Raw genomic sequence first — 19,905 nt, 5'->3', positions numbered from 1 at the left:
CTTTGGTCATTGGCAAGATTTTAGATGAGATCGCAGAGTACTTGGAAGTACATGATAAAGTAGGACTGAGTCAGCACAGCTTCGTCAAGGGGAGGTCATGTCTGACAAATCTGTCAGAGTTCTTTGAGGAGGTAACAAGGAAGTTAGATAAAGGAGAATGAGCACGTGATTTATTTAGATTTCCAGAAGGCCTTTGACAAGGTGCTGCATAGGAGACTGTTAAATAAATTAAGTGCCCATGGTGTTAAGGGTAAGATCCTGGCATGGATAGAGGATTGGCTGACTGGCTGAAGGCAGAGAGTGGGGATAAAGGGGTCTTTTTCAGGATGGCAGCCGGTGACTAGTGATGTGCCTCAGGGGTCGGTGCTGGGACCACAACTTTTCACAATATACATTAATGATTTGAAGGAAGGAACTTAAGGCACTGTTGCTAAGTTTGCAGATGATACAAAAATATGTAAAGGGATAGGTAGTATTGAGGAAGCAAGGGGGCTGCAGAAGGACTTGGACAGGTTAGGAGAGTGGGCAAAGAAGTGGCAGATGGGATACAATGTGGAAAAGTGTGAGGTTATGCATTTTGGAAGGAGGAATGGAGGCATAGACTATTTTCTAGATGGGAAAATGCTGAGGAAATCAGAAACACAAAGGGACTTGGAAGCCATTGTTCAAGACTCTCTTAAGGTTAACGTGCAGGTTCAGTCGGCAGTTAGGAAGGCAAATGCAATGTTAGCATTCATGTTGAATACTAGAATACAAGAGCAGGGATATACTTCTGAGGCTGTATAAGGCTCTGGTCAGACCCCATTTGGAGTACTGCGAGTAGTTTTGGGCTCCATATCTAAGGTAGGATGTGCTGGCCTTGGAAAGGGTCCAGAGGAGGTTCATAAGACTGATCCGTGGAATGAAGAGCGTGTCATATGAGGAACGGTGGAGGACTCTGGGTTTGTACTCGTTGGAGTTTAGAAGGATTGGGGTGGGGGGGGGATCTTATTGAAACTTGCAGGATACTGCGAGGCCTAGATAGAGTTGACGTGGAGAGGATGTTTCCACTCGTAGGAAAAACTAGAACTAGAGGGCATAACTTCAGGCTAAAGGGATGATCCTTTAAAACAGAGATGAGGAGGAATTGCTTCAGCCAGAGAGTGGTGAATCTGTGGAACTCTTTGCCGCAGAAGGCTGTGAAGGCCAGGTATTGAGTGTCTTTAAGACAGAGATAAATAAGTTCTTGATTAATAAGGGGATCAGGGGTTATGGGAAAAAGGAGAATGGGGATGAGAAAAAATATCAGCCATGATTGAATGATGGAGCAGACTCAATGAGCTGAGTGGCCTAATTCTGCTCCTATGTTTTATGGTCTAAGGTATATTGACTAAATTATTTCTACTGATTGACAAGTCATTAATACAGAGGACACATTTAAGATAATCAAAAGGGAAAAAGATTGTTTGGACAATTAACAATTTACCAGAAATAGTGGTGGAAACAGAATCCTTCACAGCATTCAAAAGAGAAGTGGAGAAATGCTCAGGCATGGTAAGCTAATGTTATGCTGCAAAATGCAATGATAATGGGGCTGATGGCACAGCCTGGAAGCAATGTGTAGAATTGAAATTTGGCATGAAATTAAAGCAAGCTTCAATCTGAAGTAACATTTTTCCAAAGCAACAGAGGAGAATGATTCTGGTGGAATTGCTTTACCTAGATTTACACAGTATTTTATGGCACAGACTTTAGTCCAACAGGTCTATGCTGGTTCACATGTTCCACGTAAGCCTCATCCCACATTACTTCATCTAAACCAATCAACGTATTTTCCTGCTGCTTTCTTCCTCATGGGTTTATCTAGCTTCCCCTCAAATGCATCTACACTTAAATCCAACCACATGAAGCGGCGGTAAGTTCGATATTCCCATTACTCTTTTAGGAAAGAACTTTCTCCTAGTTCTAACTGGATTTATTCATGACTACCTTATATTTATGCTTTGGGATCCCCTCAAGTGGAAGCGATTAATAACTGAAACTTTCAAAGTTGCATGAGCTAAAAATAAGGAAAGAAAATTCTATGAAAAAGACAAATAGAGAAAGACCTGCCGGTCCATTGAGCATTATTCCATTCACAGTCATGTTGCAACTAGGAAACATGACTCCCTCAATGCTCCACCCATGCCAGCAGTCAGGCAAAAGAAAAACGCTACTTTAGGGAGAAGAGACAATTCTAGGAATTAGCTCTCCGCTGTCAAAAATTAGTTTCAGGAAATGAACAGTGAAATGGATTATATCACCAAGAGCAGTTAAATCTGTCCTCTTCTGTGCATATAAAAGATCTCATCCTGGGATCTTGGCCAATGTTTATTCCTCAACCAGCATTGCTAAAACAAATTATCTGATGATTTATTTTTGGAATGCTTTTGGTGAAGACCCACATCTGATATGTGCAAAATTAAGTTCGTAGAATTTCGGATAATATATTGCCATGGATTGAGAACTGGTTAACAGACATAAAATGGAGAGTCGGAATAAATAGGTCTTTTTCAAGGTGATTTAGACAAGTTGAGTGAGTGGGCAAACACAATGTGAAGGTATCCACTCTGGATGGATACAAAGAATGGCAGGGTATTAATTAAATGGTCACAGATTGGGAACTGTTGACATCCAACAGTCAGTGAAAGCAAGCATGCAGGTACAACAAGCAATTAGGAAGGCAAATGGTCTTCATTGCAAGTACAGAAGTAAGGATGTCTTATTGTAGCTGTACAGGGCCTTGGTGAGATCACACCTGGAGTATTGAGAGACATTTTGGTCACCTTAGCTAAGAAAGGACATACTTGCCATAGAGGGAGTGCAGTGAAGTTTCACCACATCAATTGCTGGGATGGCAGGATTGTTGTGTGAGGAGAGATTGGATCAATTGGGCCTCTATTTACTGGAATTTGGAAAAATGGGAGGGAATCTAATTGAAATATATAAAATTCTGACAGGACTGGACAGATTGGATGCAGGGTTGTTTTTTTCCACTGGCTGGGGGGTGGGTCTTGAACCAGGGGTCACAGTCTCATGATACTGAATAGTCCATTTAGGACTGAGATGAGACATTTCTTCATTCATAACGCGGTGAACTTGTGGAATTCTCTTACACAGAACGTTGTGGAGGCTGTCACTGAATATATTTAAGAAGGAAATAGATAGATTTCTAGACTCTAAAGATGTCAAGAGGTATGGGTAGAGCGCACGAGTATGGTGTTGTGACAGAGGATCAGCCATGATCAAATTGAATTGAGGAGCAGACTTGAACGGTTGGATGATCTACTCCTGCTCCTATTTGCTGTTTTTTTGGAGTGGGATACCACAGGGATGATGTTCTCCCTAGTTGAGGGGGTCAAGAACAAGGGGTCACAGTCTCAGAATATGGTATGGGCCACTTAGGAATGAGATTTGGAGACATTTCTTCATTCAGAGGATGGTGAATCTGTGGAATTCTTTACCACAGAAGGCATTGGAGGTCAAGCTACTGAATATATTTTAGAAGGAAACAGATTTTTAGACACTCAAGGCGTCAAGGGGTATGGAGAGAGAGCGGGAGTATGGCGTTGAGGTAGGGGATCAGCCATGATCATAATGAATGGTGGAGCAGGCTCGAAGGGCCAAATGGCCAATTCTGCTCTAATTTTCTATGTTTTTATGATTATAAAATTGCTCTTTGCGAGGTCATATTGCACAAGACTGGTTGCCTTATTTCCTATGTACAACAGTCACTACACTTAAAAATATAACACTTCATTGCCTTTGAAGCATTTTTGGGGCATTCTGAAGTTGTGAAACATGCTTAAAAATGAAAACCTGCTTCTCTTCCACCGCTCCCATCCCTGAGATTCGCTTATTGGTATACCCAGATCTACAAGTCTCCCTCCCTGCAAAACTCACATCTTAACATCTCTGTACCATGATCATTCTTGCATGCTCCAATACCCCTCTCCCACTATCCCATTACAACGCACCCAAAGCGTTCCCATTATTCCAATACTCTTCAACCCCTCCAGCACCATCTCAGCATGGCTGTAAAAACATCCCCGCTGCATTTGGCTGCTCACCTGCAACCAGGATTTTTTTTTAAAAGGCAACATGTAAAATTAATTCCTTATCTAAACAAAATAATAAATCATTGATGCCACTGATTTATAACATTCGCAAATATGTAATGTAATTTAAACCCCAAAATGCAACCAATTCTTCTACGTCATACTTTGGGATAAAATTGCAATTTCACTTATCTGACCTATCAGTGCACCATAATAACAACAAAGGTGCATGAAGACTTAACCAGAGCAATGTCAGCTTAAGGGGGAGATAATTCACAAACAAAGTCAAAGGGCATAGACCCTGGTCCAGATGGATTGCATTCATGCATATTAATAAAGTCAGGGTTTCTAATCTGATTTTTGTCAGTGAGGTTCCTCAGTCCTGGGGAAGGACCTGCCTGCTGAGATTCAAATTATGAAGTGTCCTGTTCAGTATTGAGCTATGCTTCCCACGTGAGGCAACAAAGGGACAGGGGCAGAATAGCACTCTGTCCTTGGTTCTTGTTGAAGGTTGCCCCATTTAACATTGTTTTGAGATGACATCAGCAAGTTAATGGGGCCTGTAATCTCATTGAGTGTTGAGAGATTTATGTCAAGTTAATTTTCTGTGTGACCCGATTGGCACTATTTTGGAGCTGCCTCTCTCCGTTCCCTGAGTTATGACCTCTCCTCACTCCCTGACTCAACTTCTCTCAACTTCCCTCTCATGAACTTGTGTTCACGTTTAAGTTCCAGATCCGATCCGAAGCCGGGGCTCCAATGTTATGGAACTGCGAGCCCCAATGGTGAGTAAGTGCTGAGCTGGGGCTGCTCCAATCCATTTATTTTTAAGTGTCTGGAGAAGCTGCTCCTGCCTCATTGCTTTTTTCACCCCACCTCGCACACAGTGAGGATACAGGAGATTGAAGCAGTGAGCGAGAGCTTTTAAAAAAAAACATGGGTTGCAGCAGCCTCAACTCAACATTCCTGCAGCAGCAGGTCTCACAGTTGCATGACATCAGAACTTCGGATGGGAATCCTGAAGGGAATGCAAGTCAAGGAGAGGGAAGCAGTAGGTTGGGGAGTGGGTAGAGGCCATTACTCTGAGGGTCAGTGAAGAGATGAGTCCACAACTTGGAAGGCTGAGGAGGTATGGGCTCACTACTTGGAGAGGCGGGGAGGTGGTGAGTCCACAACTGGGAGGGTCAGCGAGGGATGCGTTCACAGTTTGGAGGGGTGACAATGTGGCGAGTCCACAATTGGGAGGGCGGGGAGGTGGCAAGTCACAGCTGGGAGGGGCAGGGAGGTAGCGAGTCCACAACTGGGAGGGGCAGGGAGGTAATGAATCCACAACTGGGAGGGGCAGGGAGGTAATGAATCCATAACTGGGAGGGGCAGGGAGGTAGCGAGTCCACAACTGGGAGGGGCAGGGAGGTAATGAATCCATAACTGGGAGGGGCAGGGAGGTAGCGAGTCCACAACTGGGAGGGGCAGGGAGGTGGAGAGTCCACAACTGGGAGGGTCAGGGAGGTGGCTGGGCCACAACTCAAGAGTCAGTGGGGCAGCAAGACCAAAACTTGGAGGATTGGGAAGGGGGAATGAGACCACAACCTGGAGGATCAGGGAGGGTGTAAGGTCACAAGTTGGAGGGTTGGACTGGAGGAGCCAAGGCCACAAGTCGAGAGGGCACAAGTTGGGTGTTATGTTAGGGGGTGGGGGAGTGGGGAAGAAAGTATACCTGGAGTGACAGGAAGGATCAGGGAGTGGGAGAGTTGGGAAGCAGGATCAGTGGTGAATATTAAGTAGCGTAAGCAGAAAGCTAATTCTTTCTTTAAAATAAAATAATTTAAAAATATTATAGTTATTTCATTTACCAATGAAGGGATTTAGCAATGTAAAACATTGCAACTCAAAAGAACATAATGTTTTAACATTTGTTGTTTCCCAATAAGGTAGGTCGTACAGAATCTAACTCCAGTTTTAATAGTGATTCCTGTGGGAATGATTATTTCACTTAACAACATAATGTTTCAGGAGTGGAATCACAACTTTAAGAGCTTACTGCAAGACGGCTTGTACAAAAACAAAATGGGTTCTCAGCTATCAGAAATCAGAGTAGGGAGGACAAAAGGAGAAGTTATACCAAACCTATACAGATAATTGGTTATGCCAGTTAGAATACTGTGTCTACTCATCCAACCTTACTTCAGGAAAGAGGTCAAATCAATTGAGAGCGAGCGCAGAGGGTTTTCACTATAATTGGAGGGATGAGGAGCACGAGAGGAAAACTTGGATCTCTCTTCATTAGTGCAGAGGATAAGAAATTTAACAGAGATTTTTTAAATTCCGAGAGTTTGATGAAGCAAATTCAGATTAATGAGATTGTAAATGGTGGGCATTCATTTAAAACAAAAATAACAAAGGATGAGGCTAAGGGATCTGTTACTGCAGAGGGTTTTTTGGTGCATTGTAATTTCCTGCTGGAAACAGAGGGGGAGGGAGAATCAATGATTATTTTTCAAATGGGAAAATCTAGGAGAGAATAGAATGCAGTACGTACCAGTTTCAGAACACAGACACAATGGCCTGAATGATCGACACTGATGGCATGTTCTCAACAACCATTTCAAGTCCTTTTTATGAGTCAATTTTGTGTTCTCCCAACACTCGATTCTCTTTCATTCCACACTGGTTCTGGCTTCATTTCAGCCTTGCTCTTCCAATGTTTTGCAAGTCATTCAACTCATTAATTTACTTATGACTGGATTATTTGTTTGCTCGGCTGCCCTTCTTTCAGTTCTAATCTTGTTAAAATACTTGTTTTTCAATCCTTATGATGTTAAACATTAACTTCTTTTCTCTTTAGAAGTGTCGCATATTTCCAGGATTTTGCTTTTGGTTTCTAATTAAACCTTGTATTTTAACAAAATCCCGTACGCAGTCCCTTATCACAACGTCAAACAATTTCCTCCAATCAAGGTTTACAATTCATCCATCTGTTACTTGGCAATTTTCTGAAGTATGACCAGAGTCCAGCCAGTCCTGGAAAATATCAGTGCGGGGGCTTTCCAGTCTTCTGGGATGAATACTGCCAGTCTTAAATTTTTGTGCACACTCAAGTTTCTAAAGGAGTCTAATTGTGCGCATTGTTAATCTACACTTTTGACATTTCTCCGCCTCTTACTCAACAATTCCATTACCACTTTTCCCCACTCCTTCGAGCTCACTTGACAACTCCTGAGATGGCCTCCTACCCTCCACATCATATCCGAAGCAGGAATCTCGGTGTGAAGTTATCTAAACTTCACTTTCCCAACTTTAGTCAAAGTGTGAAGTCAAAATTCTGTGGCTGTTAAGCAGGTGAGGAGCTGGGAATTCTGTGGCAAGTAACTCACTTCCTGACTCCAACATCTATAAGGTACAAGTCAAGAGTGTGATGGAATACTCTCCACTTGCTTGGATGAATGCAGCTCCAAAAACACTCAAGAAGCTCGAAACCATCCAGGACAAAGCACCCCCTTGATTGGCACCCCTCCCACCTTGTTACATATTCACTCCCTCCACCACCAAAGAATAGTAGCAGCAATGTGTACCATATAAAAGATGCACTGCAGCATCTTTTGACAGCACCTTGTGTGACCTCTACCACTTAGAAGGACACAGCAGAGGCTTGTTAATCCCACAACCTCCAAATTCCCTTCCAATTCACACATTATCCTGACTTGGAACTATATCACCATTCTTTCAATATTGCTGGGTCAAAACCCTGGAATCCCTCCCTGACAACACTTCTAGGTGTACCCACACAATATGAACAGCAGGGGTTCACGGAGGCAGCTCACCACCCCCTTCTCAATGGCAATATGGAACTGGCAACAAATTCTGGCTTAGCCAACAATGGCCACATCCCATGAAAGAATAAATACAAAAGAATGCAGCTGACACCACCTGAACTGAAGGAAAAGAGATCCTATGACTTTCTTATTTACCAAAATACTAACTTACCAAGTAGCGCTCCTCATCTTTCATCCCTGGTGTTCGGATTTGATGATTCTGTTCAGACCGCCAATCCCCAAAACGTCGGAAGAAGTAGTTTGATACAAATCGATTAATTGGATCCCTGATTATATTGATGTAAACAGGCTGCTCCAATCCAAACCTAAATCAAGAAGTAATTAACCATAGCCCATTAGACAGAAATTAAAACTTCCAATGCCACATGGCATCATTCTCAAATGTCAGCAAAATTGCAACTTAAATGCCCAATTACAGAAAAATAAATATCTTTCTAAAATCTATTCTTTTATGGGATGTGGGTGATGCTGACAAGGCCAGCAGCTGCTACCCATTCTTGACTGCCCTTAAGCTGAGTGGCTCGCTAGGCTATTTCAGAGGGCAGTTCAGAGTCAAACATTCTAACTGTTGGTCTGCAGTTACCAGGTAAGGACAGCAGATTTCCTTCCCGAAAGAACATTAGCAAACCAATCAGGTTTTTATGACAATCAATGATAATTTTGTGATCACCATCATTGATGCTAGCTGTCAATTCCAGAATTGGATTTAAATTCGCGTGCCAGAGCATCAGCCTGGCCCTCTGAATTACTAGTCCAGTGACTATACCACTGTCTCCCCCCACTTCTATCATACCATGTATAAATCTGATCTATACTGTTGCACTGAAGACCATTTGAGGAAGCCACTGTTTCTCCCTCCACATAACTGTTACCCTGTTGCTGTTCCTTCTATCAAATCTCTCCACGTCAGTTCATAAACCACCAAGTTCGAATAAATGATCTTCAAGAATTACAAGGTTATCAGGAACGGTTATAATTACTTGAATCAAAGCTCAGAATTTTCCTTAATGTATACCTCATACCTAGGGATATTTGAATAAAGCATATACAGTGCTATCCCATACCACACTCTACACACACATCTGCACAGCACAACAGACTGTCCAGCCAAACATCATGATAGGGTGCAGACGTTCTGAGTCAAATACTACAGAAGGACACCATTCGGCCAATTGTACCTATATGGGTTATTTGAAAGAGCTTTCCAATTCATCCCACTCCCTTCTATATCCCTGCGATTGTTCATTTTCAATTATCTGTCCAATTCTCATTTAAAATTTATGATTGACTCTAGTTTCGACCATCCAGTCAGGCAGCACATTCCAAATCATTGCTGTGTACAAAAAGATTCTCATCTCCCATTGACTTTTGCCAATCATCTTAAAATTTTTATTGTAGGTTGTTTATGATATGCTACAGTTTCAACAAAGCAGCAAACAGGAGAATGATTGCTGCATATATCTCTGCATCACCTTTTGAGCCACATTATATTTAAAGCCACACACAGAAGGTACTATTTAAGCGCCAAATGATGAGAAATATCTGTTCTGCACTAAATATCCAAAAATATATATTTTTTTGAAAGTCACAATTAGTTAGGGTAGGATTTGTTCAGGGATTGGTGGAGTGAAAATTCAAGTCATGAGCTCAAACATTATGTAGATTTGTGAAATTGGGGAGTCCTTCAACAGGCTGGCACCAGTTCTTAATTACCCTACATTGAACATTGGGCAAATTCAATGCAGACGTCAATATTGAAAAACCACGTTTTCTCAGATTTGTAAACTTCCTAATATGTTATCTTTGGCTCAGGAGATTAGAGGGTCATAGGTTCCAGCTCAACTCTAGAAGTTTGAGCACATGATTCAAGCTGATTGCCTTCGGGCAGTACTGATGTACGTCACATTTTCAGAACTGCTGATTTTTGGGTGAGATGTTTAACCTAAATCAGTTCACTCAGGTAAACGTAAAGATCCCATGGCACTACTTGAAGAGGAAGATCTCCATTCGGGCTAACAGCTCCTGAAGTTAATCATGGGGACAGAGAAGTGAGAAAGTGAAACTCGCTGACACAAGTAGTTGAGGTGAAAAGCACAGATTTAAGGGGAGAAAGAAATGGGTTAAATTTATAGGGTGAGATGAAGCAAGGTTTGAGATGACGCATGTGGAGCATTAACACCAATAATACACTTTTGGACTGAATGGTTGTTTCTGTACTGAAACATCTAATGTAATTCCTGCCCACGTTGTGAATAGTGAGAGTTCAGGGCCAACGTATTCCTCTAAGGGTGAAGGGCAAGAGCGGCAAGTCGAGGGAATCGTGGATGTCAAGGGATATGGAGAGTTTGAAACAAAAAGAAGCATATGGTAGGTATAGAGCACTAAAAATGTAGGAGGCCCTTCAGAAGTAGAGTGTAGGAGGGTGCTTAAAAAAGAAATTAGGAGAGCACAGAGAGACCACAAAATATAAATGGCAGATAAGATTAAGGAAAAAACCCCAAGGCATTTTATAAGCATATTAATAGCAAGAGGATGCCCAGGAAAAGAGTAAGGTCCATTAGAGATCAATGGGTGCATGGAGCCAGAGGTGGTGGGCGAGGTTTTAAATGAATATTTTTAATCTGTATTCTCTAAGGAGAAAGATACTGGAGGTTTCAGTTGGGACAGTGAAGTTCTAGAGCACATTAATATAATGAGGAGGAGTTGTTAGATGTTTTAGTGGACATAAAGGTACAAAAATCCCCAGGGCCTGATGAGATGTATCCCAATGGGTGGCAAGGGAGGAGATTGCAGGTGCCGTGTTGGAGATATTTAAATCTTTGCTGGTCGCAGGTGAAGTGCCAGATAACTGGAGGATAGCTAATTCCATCTGCCATTGCTATGTCCAATTTACCAGCTGATAAATATATTAAGTATATTAAGACTATCCTCCTCACAATCAACACCACCACCAATTTTCATGTCATCTGTAAACTTACTAATTATACCTTCAACATTCACATCCAATTCGTTAATGTACATAACGAACAGCAAGGGTCCCAGCACCAATCCCTGTGGTACACTGCTGGTCACAGGCTTCCAATCACAAAAGCAACCCTCCACTATCACCCTTTGCCTCCTATTAACAAGCCAATTTTGGATCCAATTTTTCAGTGATAAGCCAGGCAATTATAAGCCAGTTAGTCTAACGTCAGTGGTAGTGGAATTGTTGGAAAAAATTCTGAGGGACAGGATTAATCAACATTTGGAAAGGCAGGGATTGATCATGGATAGTTAGCACAGATTTGTTTGTGGGAGATCTTGTCTAACTAATTTAACTGAGCTTTTTGAGAAGGTAACTAAATACATTGATAAGGGTAGCACAGCTATTGTGGTTTACATGGACTACAGCAAGGGCTTTGACAAGATTCCACATAGAAAGCTGATCCAAAAGGTTAGAGCCCATGGGATCCAAAGCAAGTTGGCAAATTGGATCGAAAATTGATAGCACAGATAGACAGGGTGGTGAGGAAGGCATACGGAATGCTTGCCTTCATTAGCTGGGGCACAGAACATAGGAGCAGGGAGGTCTTGGTACAACTTTATAAAACATTGCTTAGGCCACAGATGGAATATTGTGTGTTTGCCACATAACCAGAAGGATGTGATTGCACTAGAGAGGCTGCAGAGGAGATTTACCAGGATGTTGCCCAAGATGGAAAGTTTCAGGTGTGAGGAGAGGCTGGGGTTGTTTTCCCTGGAGCAGAGTAGACTGAGGGGGGATCTGATAGAGGTATACAAAATTATGAGAGGTGTTGATAGGGTAGATTATAAGAATCTTTTCCCCACGGCAGAGGCGTCTAAAACCAGAGGGCATAGGTTTAATGTGAGTAAGTGGCTTTGAGGGGATCCGAGGAAAGTTTTTTTCACCCAGAGGGTGTTGGAAGTATGGAACGTGCTGCGTGAGGGTGGTAGAGGTCGATACTCTCATAACATTTAAGAAGCATTTGAACAAGCACTTGAATCGCCAAAACATAGTAGGCTATGGACCAAGTGCTGGTAAATGGGATTAGTATAGATTGGTATTTGATGGTCGGCATAGACATGGTGGGCCAAAGGGCCTGTTTCTGTGCTGTGTGACTCCATAGTTAGGATCTGGAGTACACCGCCTGACAGTATGGTGGCAACAGGATCAATTGAGGCTTTCAGAAGGGACTTGGACAATTATCCGAGGGAGATACATTTGCAGGACTACAGGAAAAAAGCAGGGGAGTGGCACTAGATGAATTGCTTCTTCAGAGGGCCAGCACCAAAACAATGGGCTGAATGGTTACAGCACAGAAGGAGGCCATTCTATAAATATGATAGTCACTAATAGATTCAATAGAGAATTCAGGAGAAACTTCTTCAACCAAAGAGTGGTTAAAATGTAGCACTCAGTACCACTTGATGTGGTGAGGCAATAGCATAGATGTATTTAGAGGGAAGCTGCTATATCCCCAAATGATGTGTTTAATTCCTGGAGTTTGGCTTGAATTCACAAGCTTCTGAGGGAAGAGTGTTCGCGATGAGTCAAGGCTGACACCTACATAATACCCAGAGGATTAACTGTTAGTAACTCTTACCACTTGCAGTATTTAGTTTGGAGACCAGTACTATATTAACAGAAGATTTCACAATTGTACAAACACACAAATAAACTGCATTTATTACCTTGTAAAGTTGAGGAAATGGACATGCCGTGTATACAAATAAGGCTGCTCTCCAAGGCTAATATTGTTTATTAATTCCATCTGTAAAAACGGGAAAGACAGAAAAGTCATGTGTTTTAAAATCAGACGTCATTTAGCTCCTGGCATTTTCTCACTGTTTGTGCAATTACTCCAAGGATTGGGAATGGTTTCTAGGATTATCAGAAATGGGAATAAAAATCACATAGCAGCTTCCTGTTAATGTGATGACAGGCCAGCATGGCCACAAAAAGGACCTCTCTTCCCTCAGGGACAGTCATCAGACAACAGATCAGAACGAGCTGAGCCCTTGCTACACATCACATCAGATGCTTGCCACTGACTCTATTAAGATGGATATAGAGGGATATGGGCCAAATGCGGGCAATTGGGACTAGCTTAGGGGTTTAAGAAAAAAAGGGCGGCATGGACAATTTGGGCCGAAGGGCCTGTTTCCATGTTGTAAATCTCTATGACTCTATTACTTTGTAACCTAATCTCTGGATGCATGGGTCAGCAGATACATGGCAGATGATATCAAGAAATGGCTGAAGGCACTTGATACTGCAAAAGCTCGGGGACCCAACAATATTCTGGCAATAGTACTTAAAATTTTTGCTTCAGAACCAGCTGCAATCTTAGCTTAGTCCTCGTCAACAGTGTTATCGTGCAGCTCTTACTCAGCTAAAACCTACACACTGATGCTCGGTTTGGGATTCACCTGGGACACTCGACTCATGACTCATTAGCAGCCTTGAACCAAACATGGACAAAATAGTTGAACTCAAGAGGTGGAGTGAGAGTGAATGCCTTTGACATCAAGGCAACATTTGCTCAAGTGTGGCACCAAGGTGTCCTAGCAAAACTGAAGTAAATGGGAGTCAGGGGAGAAATCTCTCCACTGGTTGGAGTCATACCTAGTACAAAGGAAGGTGATTGTATCTGTTGGACTTCAATCATCTCATTCTCGGGACCTCATTGCAGGAGTTTTTCAGGATAGTGTCCCAGGCCCAACCACCTTCAGCTGCTTCATCAATGACCTTTCCACCATCATAAGGTCAGAAGTGGGGATGTTTGCGATTGACTGCACAATGTCAAGCATCATTCGCAACTCCTCAGATACGCAAGAGGTTCACGTCCTTCGCAGCAAGGCCTGGACAATGTTTAGGCTTGGGCTGGTAAGTGGCAAACAACATTTGCGCCACACAGGTGCCAGGCAATGACTGTCTTCAACAAGAGAGAATTTAACTATCTTCCAATGACATTTCAAATCCCCCACTATCAACATTCTTGGGAGGGGGTGGGGGGAGTTTAAAATTTACTGAACAAGACCAGCTGTATAAATACTGTGGCTACAGGAGCAAAGGCTAGGAATTCTGCAAAGAGCAACTCACCTCCTGATCCCCAAGCCTGTCCACCATCTATCAGGCACAAATCAGGAGTGTGTTGCAATACCTGTCACTTGCCTATGAGTGCAGCTCCAACAACACTTGTGAAGCTCAACACCATTCAGGACAAAGCAAACTGTTTGGTTGGCACCCTATCCACCAACTTCAATATTCACTCCTTCCACTATCAATGCATAGTTGCAGCAGTGCATCCCAATTACTAGATGCAATGCAGCAACTCACTAAGGCTCCTTTGACAGCACTTTCCAAACTAGCGACCTCTACCACCTACAAGGACAAGAGCAGCAGATACACGGGAGCATCGCCACCTGCAAATTCCCCTCTAAGCCATTCACCATCCTGACTTCTTTCACTGTCGCTGGGTCAAAATCCTGGAACTCCCTTCCTAACAGCACTGTGGGTGCACCAACACCACATGGACCGTAGCATTCAAGAAGTGGGCTCACCACATTCTCAAAGGCAATTAGGGATGGGCAATAAATTCTGGCCTAGCCAGCTACACCAACATCCTGTGAATGAATTTTTTAAAACTAGCAAGCACAATCTCCTCCAATCTCCTCAGCAATTGATGGCAGATGCAGGTTAGTCAGTACAGATGCTTCTACAATGAATTTTTGTTCAGGGAGGGAATATATTTTAAATGGAATAATTTACTACATGCCAATTAGGTGAGAAACTGAGCAATTATGGTGGATAAAATCATGAAACCGACCCCATGCTTGGCTGCAGTGAGAAAAAGGCAAAGGCCAAAATTAGGAGAGGGATGGAAACGTTGCTGGCCAGACTCCAACTAGAGCACTATGTGTAGTTCTAGTCACCTTGTCACTCACTGTCACTGTGAGGCTGCGGAGCTGTGTACTGAAACTTACTTGGGTATCAAGATTCTAACTTATTGGCAACGGTGAAGGAAGTTGAGTTTGTTTTTTCTCAAAAGGGATGCTGACCTGCTCATTTCTATTTAGCCTGGTTTTGTTGTGAATGTCTGAATTTATGAGGTTGAAATGGTTTCTCTCCGTTAAGACTCTCAATAACTGCACCACGGTCCGGCTTCCACACTTTCCGACTCTGTTGTAAACCAGCTGGCTGGGGAACGGTAGAACCTGTTCAGAATGGAAAAGCACAGCGTATTAAACAGCTGCTGTTGATGCGTCTCAGCCATGGCAATATACAAGGCAATCATCTGGTGTTCACTCTTTCATCTCTTGACCAGTCTTTATATTTATTACCAGCATCTATTATTTGTGATAATAAATATTTATTTATTGACCATACAGAATGTCTCAACTAGCCCAGTCATTACCTCCCTAGATTATACACAGAGGCTACACATCAAGAGTCAACCACATCATTAAATGCCCTCTGAAAAAGCCTAACAAGCCACTCAGTTGCATGAAACCACTACAGATACAACAGCATTTTGGGGGTACCTACAGCACCTAGACAGTTCAGAAAGGCAGCTCATCACCACCTTCTCGAGGGCAATGAGGGATGGGTGATAAATGCTGTGTTGCCAGTGATGTTTAAATTCCATGAGCAAGTAAAAAAAACCTCAGGTTTTTTCTGACTGCATGGAAGGCACATAGTTCTCCAGAACCAGTGAAGCGAGGAAAGTGTAATGTTGACAACAGGCTGCAGAGTATAATATACTTCATACTATTTGAGTTAAATTCACATCTGACACTTAATTTCAAAACCACGCACTCCCAAATTCCGGACTTCAATTTTTTTTCTGATCTTCCATGTGTTCCTAATCACTCTGCCCACACTAGTTTGCCAAAAGAACGAAAGGGAGCTAGTTACAGTTTTAAGTTTCCACTTTCCGCAATTTGCACGAGACTCAAGAGTTTTATTTTGAATTAGTCAGGAGCTCCTCCATTTAGTACTACAGCTGGATCAAAGGAGAAAATCAAAATAACACGACGCAGGTTGGAAAATATTTAAGACTACTTTACAATCAGTAAAAAAAAATCAAAACTGCTATGCATTTAGATCCAAGAAACCAATGAATCAATGAATAAAGAGTTTTTCTAAGATCCCTGATGACTAGAAGGTCACAAGTTAGATGTTCAGTCTATGTCAAGTTAGCCTGCCTTGGTAAACATAACTATAATGTGTTTTCGGGAGGAGGAGGTGGAAGGAAGAAGTGGAATACAAGTGATATTAATACCTCTGAGCTCAGGGGAAAAGAAAATTAGTTCGATTACCACTCCTGATCTCTATTAGGTGGCTCCTGTTGAACATCAGGTACATGACTGGACTTGTAGTGTTTGCCTTTGGCCCAACCACTCAGACACACCCTCTCCCCACAGTGCTTTCACTGCTTAGATTCACGGAGGTCAATGAACACAGTTGAATGCAGTTCCGAAAAGTAGGAAGAAAACAAGCACTGGAGAAACTGCTTCTCAGAGTCCCCCCCACCCCGCCCATGTTGAGAAATGTAATTTTCCCAACACCAGAAACCCCCTCCCCACAATATGCTCACGAGACTGGTTTCAGGAGTCAGACAGAGAGTTTTTGAAGCTCAGACAAGCGACATACAGTGAACTGATTCCTAAAAACCAATCCTATTAATACCACAGAAGATTACTGTGTCACTTCTGTGGCTTGAATATTTGATGTAGACACAGAGAGCCACAGTTCCATAACTAACCTAATGTGAATGGCAAACCAGTCTGCTTACCAAACACTGCGTCTCTGTTCTGATCTGGGGCTGGAGTTTGCATACCTGCTGTTTCCAGAACCACTGTGCTGCATTCATGGCAGGGGCTAAATGAACGTCTTTATTTGAGCTGAGAACCATCAGACAAACAGAAAGTTTCAACTATGCTAATTTGAAAAAAAATCTAACAGTGTCTGCGGAAAAGGCAACAGATTTACTGAGGTCACAAGGCAGTATTTATCGACACAGCCATATATTGCAGTCTCCAACTCACCTGAGGCTGAAAGGAACAAGACTGTGATTTTTCTTGTTAGCCACTTATAAGACCTGACTGCTGCCTTTGCCCTGAAACTGAATTCTTTGTTTACTGTGGTAATAAAAAAATATCCTGTGTGTGTCATAAAGGCACAATTTTCATCAACCTCTGCCAGTGCACAAGGAAACAGCAGAGAACATGCTTTAAATGAAAAAGAAAACCATTTACATCTGGAGAAAACGCTGACAGGGAGTTGACATAAATCATTTGTCCTTCCCTGTTTAATTAATCTTTTTTTTCTAACTTTGCCATTTCATTCATTTTGAGATGCCGTCCTCTAGTCTTTCCCTCTGACACATTTTGCTTTTACCCTTTGGCTTAAATCGGTCTTGTTTTCATGTTTTCACATAAAAGTTTCCTTGGGAATTCCAGAGTGCATATTATCAGAAAACGCCGTTGTAGTTCCTCAGGCTGACCCAGAAGTATAAAGCATTCCACACTGCTCTATCTTCTGAGCTCATTTGCTTTCTCTGTCAAATATTTACACAGTCCCTTCTTGACTTTGCAAGCGTGGCCAGTCTGTTTCATACACATTTGTTTTAAAAACTTGGAAGACTAAAGTCTCCCATGAATCTTTCTTCCAGGATAAACATTTCCAATTTCTATAGCCTATATTGTGGCCATATGAGTGCAGTACTGAGGCAGGGCTGCACCGTCAGAGGTGCCACATTTCATTTGAATAGTTAAATCAAGGCCCCTGTCTGCCTCCTTGGATGGACGTGAAAGATTCAGAGCACTATTCAGAGAAGAACTCCCTCAATGTATGTGTAGGTACCGCATTGAATATAGTTTTTCTGGTGGCACCTACTTGTGAGTATAGAAATAGGAGGATACAGCAGATGAATACATGTTGGATGTTGGTCCTGGAGGGAGGGCTTCAGATTCCTTGGACACTGGGACATGTTTTGGGGGAGTTCTTGTGCAGGCCAGGAGGATTGCACCTGAACAGAACCTGCAGCAATGTGCAGTTTGCTAGTCTATTGGGGAGAGTTTTAATAAGATACCAGAAATGTTGGGGAACACAGGGTTTAGTGAGAGGGAGGAACTGAAGGAGAACAGTATTTGTAGATAAATGGTGTTAGGGAAACTGATGGGATTAAAGGTTGGTAAATCCCCAGGCCTGATAATCTACATCCTAGAGTCCTTAAGGAAATGGCCTGAGAAATAGTGAATGAACTGGTGGATTATAAGAGACCCTGGAAAAGTTCCTACAAGTTGGAGATTAGCTATTTTAACCCCACTATATAGAAAGGAAGGTAGAGAGAAAACATTATAGACCAGTGAACCTGACGCCGGTAGTGGGGAAAATTCTAGAATCCATTATCAAAGATTTTATAGCCAAACATTTGGAAAACAGGGGCAGGATCGGACAGACTCAGCATGGATTAATGAAAGGGAAATCACACTTGACAAATCTATTGAAATTCTTCGAGGCTGTAACTAGTAGAGTTGATAAGGGGGAGCCAGTGGATGTGGTTTAGTTGGACTTTCAGAGGGCTTCCGACAAAGTCCCAGATAAGAGATTAGCATGTAAAATTAAAGCATGTGGGATTGGGGATAGTTTATTGAGATGGATAGAAAACAGTTTGGCAGAAAGGAAACAAAGAGTAGGGATAAACAAGCCTTTTTCCACACAGCAGGCAAACACCTCAAGAAACAGCTTTAATCATGACTATAATGAAAGACAGTCTGCACCAGACTCTTGGGCCGGAATTTTATTGTCCCGCCCACCACGGGAATTGGAGTGGGCGAGGGGCGGACCATGGAAAGGTCCATTGACCTCAGGCGGGATTTTTTGGTTTTGGGGCGTAAAATCCCGCTCCTTATTATCAATCCATACCGGCAAGGGAGAATATAGGCAATTTAGTGGTGGATGTTACACATGTAGATTTTCAAATAATATTTTGACAGTGTGCCACAAAAGAAATATTGTGCAATATTAAGGCAGATGTCACAAAACTGGATGGGAGGGTGAATAGGAGGAGGATGCAGAGATCCTTCAGTGTGATTTCGAGAAGTTGAGTGAGTGGGCAAATGAATGGCAGATGCAGTACAATTTAGATAAATGTGAGGTTATCCACTTTGATAGCAAAAATGGGAACGTAGATACCTATCTGAATGGCTGTAAATCAGGAGAAGGGAATGTGCAATGAGATCTAGGTATCCTCGTACACCAGTCACTGAAGATAAGCATGCAAATGCAGCAGGCAGCAAAAAAAGGCAACTGGTATGTTGCCCTTCATAGTGACAGGATTTGAGTACAGGAGCAGGGATGTCTTGCTGCAAGTATACAGGGCCTTAGTGAGGCCACACCTAGAATATTGTGTGCAGTTTTGGTCTCCTTGTCTGAGGAAGGATGTTCTTGCTCTAGGAGGAATGCAGAGAAAGTTTACCAGACTGACCAGGAGAATGAGGGAGGAATCTCACAGAAACCTATAAAATTCTAACAGGGCTAGACAAGTTAGATGCAAGAAGGATGTTCCCTGATGGCGGGGGTGTCCAGAAGCAGTGGTCACAGTCTGAGGCTGGAGGGTAGACCGTTTAGGACTGAGATGAAGAGAAATTTCTTCACCCCAGAGTGGTCAGCCAATGGAATTCGCTACCACAGAAAGTAGTTGAGGCCAAAACATTGTGTTTTCTGATTATCTCATTTGCTGTTTGTTAATGTCTACTGTGTTTCCTACATTACAACAGTGACTACACTTCAAAAGTCATTGATTGGTTGTGAAGCACTTTGGGATGCCCTGAGCTTGTATAAGCACGACAAAAATGCGAGCCTCTTTCTTTCTTACAGGCAGTCGCCGTCTATAAAAATTCCCATTTCTAGGGTCCTCTGCCCCACCCCTCGAGTGATACACCTCGAGGAACGGCTTTAATCATGACTATTAAGACAGACCGTGCTG

The 19,905-nt window shown here is 42.5% G+C and overlaps 1 protein-coding gene across 3 annotated transcripts in view; it reads right to left on the bottom strand.

Annotated features, from left to right (window-relative positions):
• usta (uronyl 2-sulfotransferase a) overlaps positions 1-19,905 on the bottom strand; it is an 85,563-nt gene that overhangs the window by 45,141 nt on the left and 20,517 nt on the right. For all 3 annotated transcript variants that reach the window (XM_078230245.1, XM_078230246.1, XM_078230247.1), the window contains exons 3-5: positions 14,972-15,127; positions 12,602-12,681; positions 8,061-8,214 (exon numbers count right to left, since the gene is read on the bottom strand). In XM_078230245.1, the coding sequence (XP_078086371.1) occupies positions 8,061-8,214; positions 12,602-12,681; positions 14,972-15,127 (390 nt within the window). The remainder of the gene's footprint in view (positions 1-8,060; positions 8,215-12,601; positions 12,682-14,971; positions 15,128-19,905) is intronic.

Source organism: Mustelus asterias, chromosome 15 (assembly GCF_964213995.1).
Source record: "Mustelus asterias chromosome 15, sMusAst1.hap1.1, whole genome shotgun sequence".
Classification (NCBI taxonomy): Eukaryota; Metazoa; Chordata; class Chondrichthyes; order Carcharhiniformes; family Triakidae; genus Mustelus; species Mustelus asterias.
Note: the sequence above shows the minus strand (reverse complement) of the source record. Positions and strands in the feature narration are given on the sequence as shown.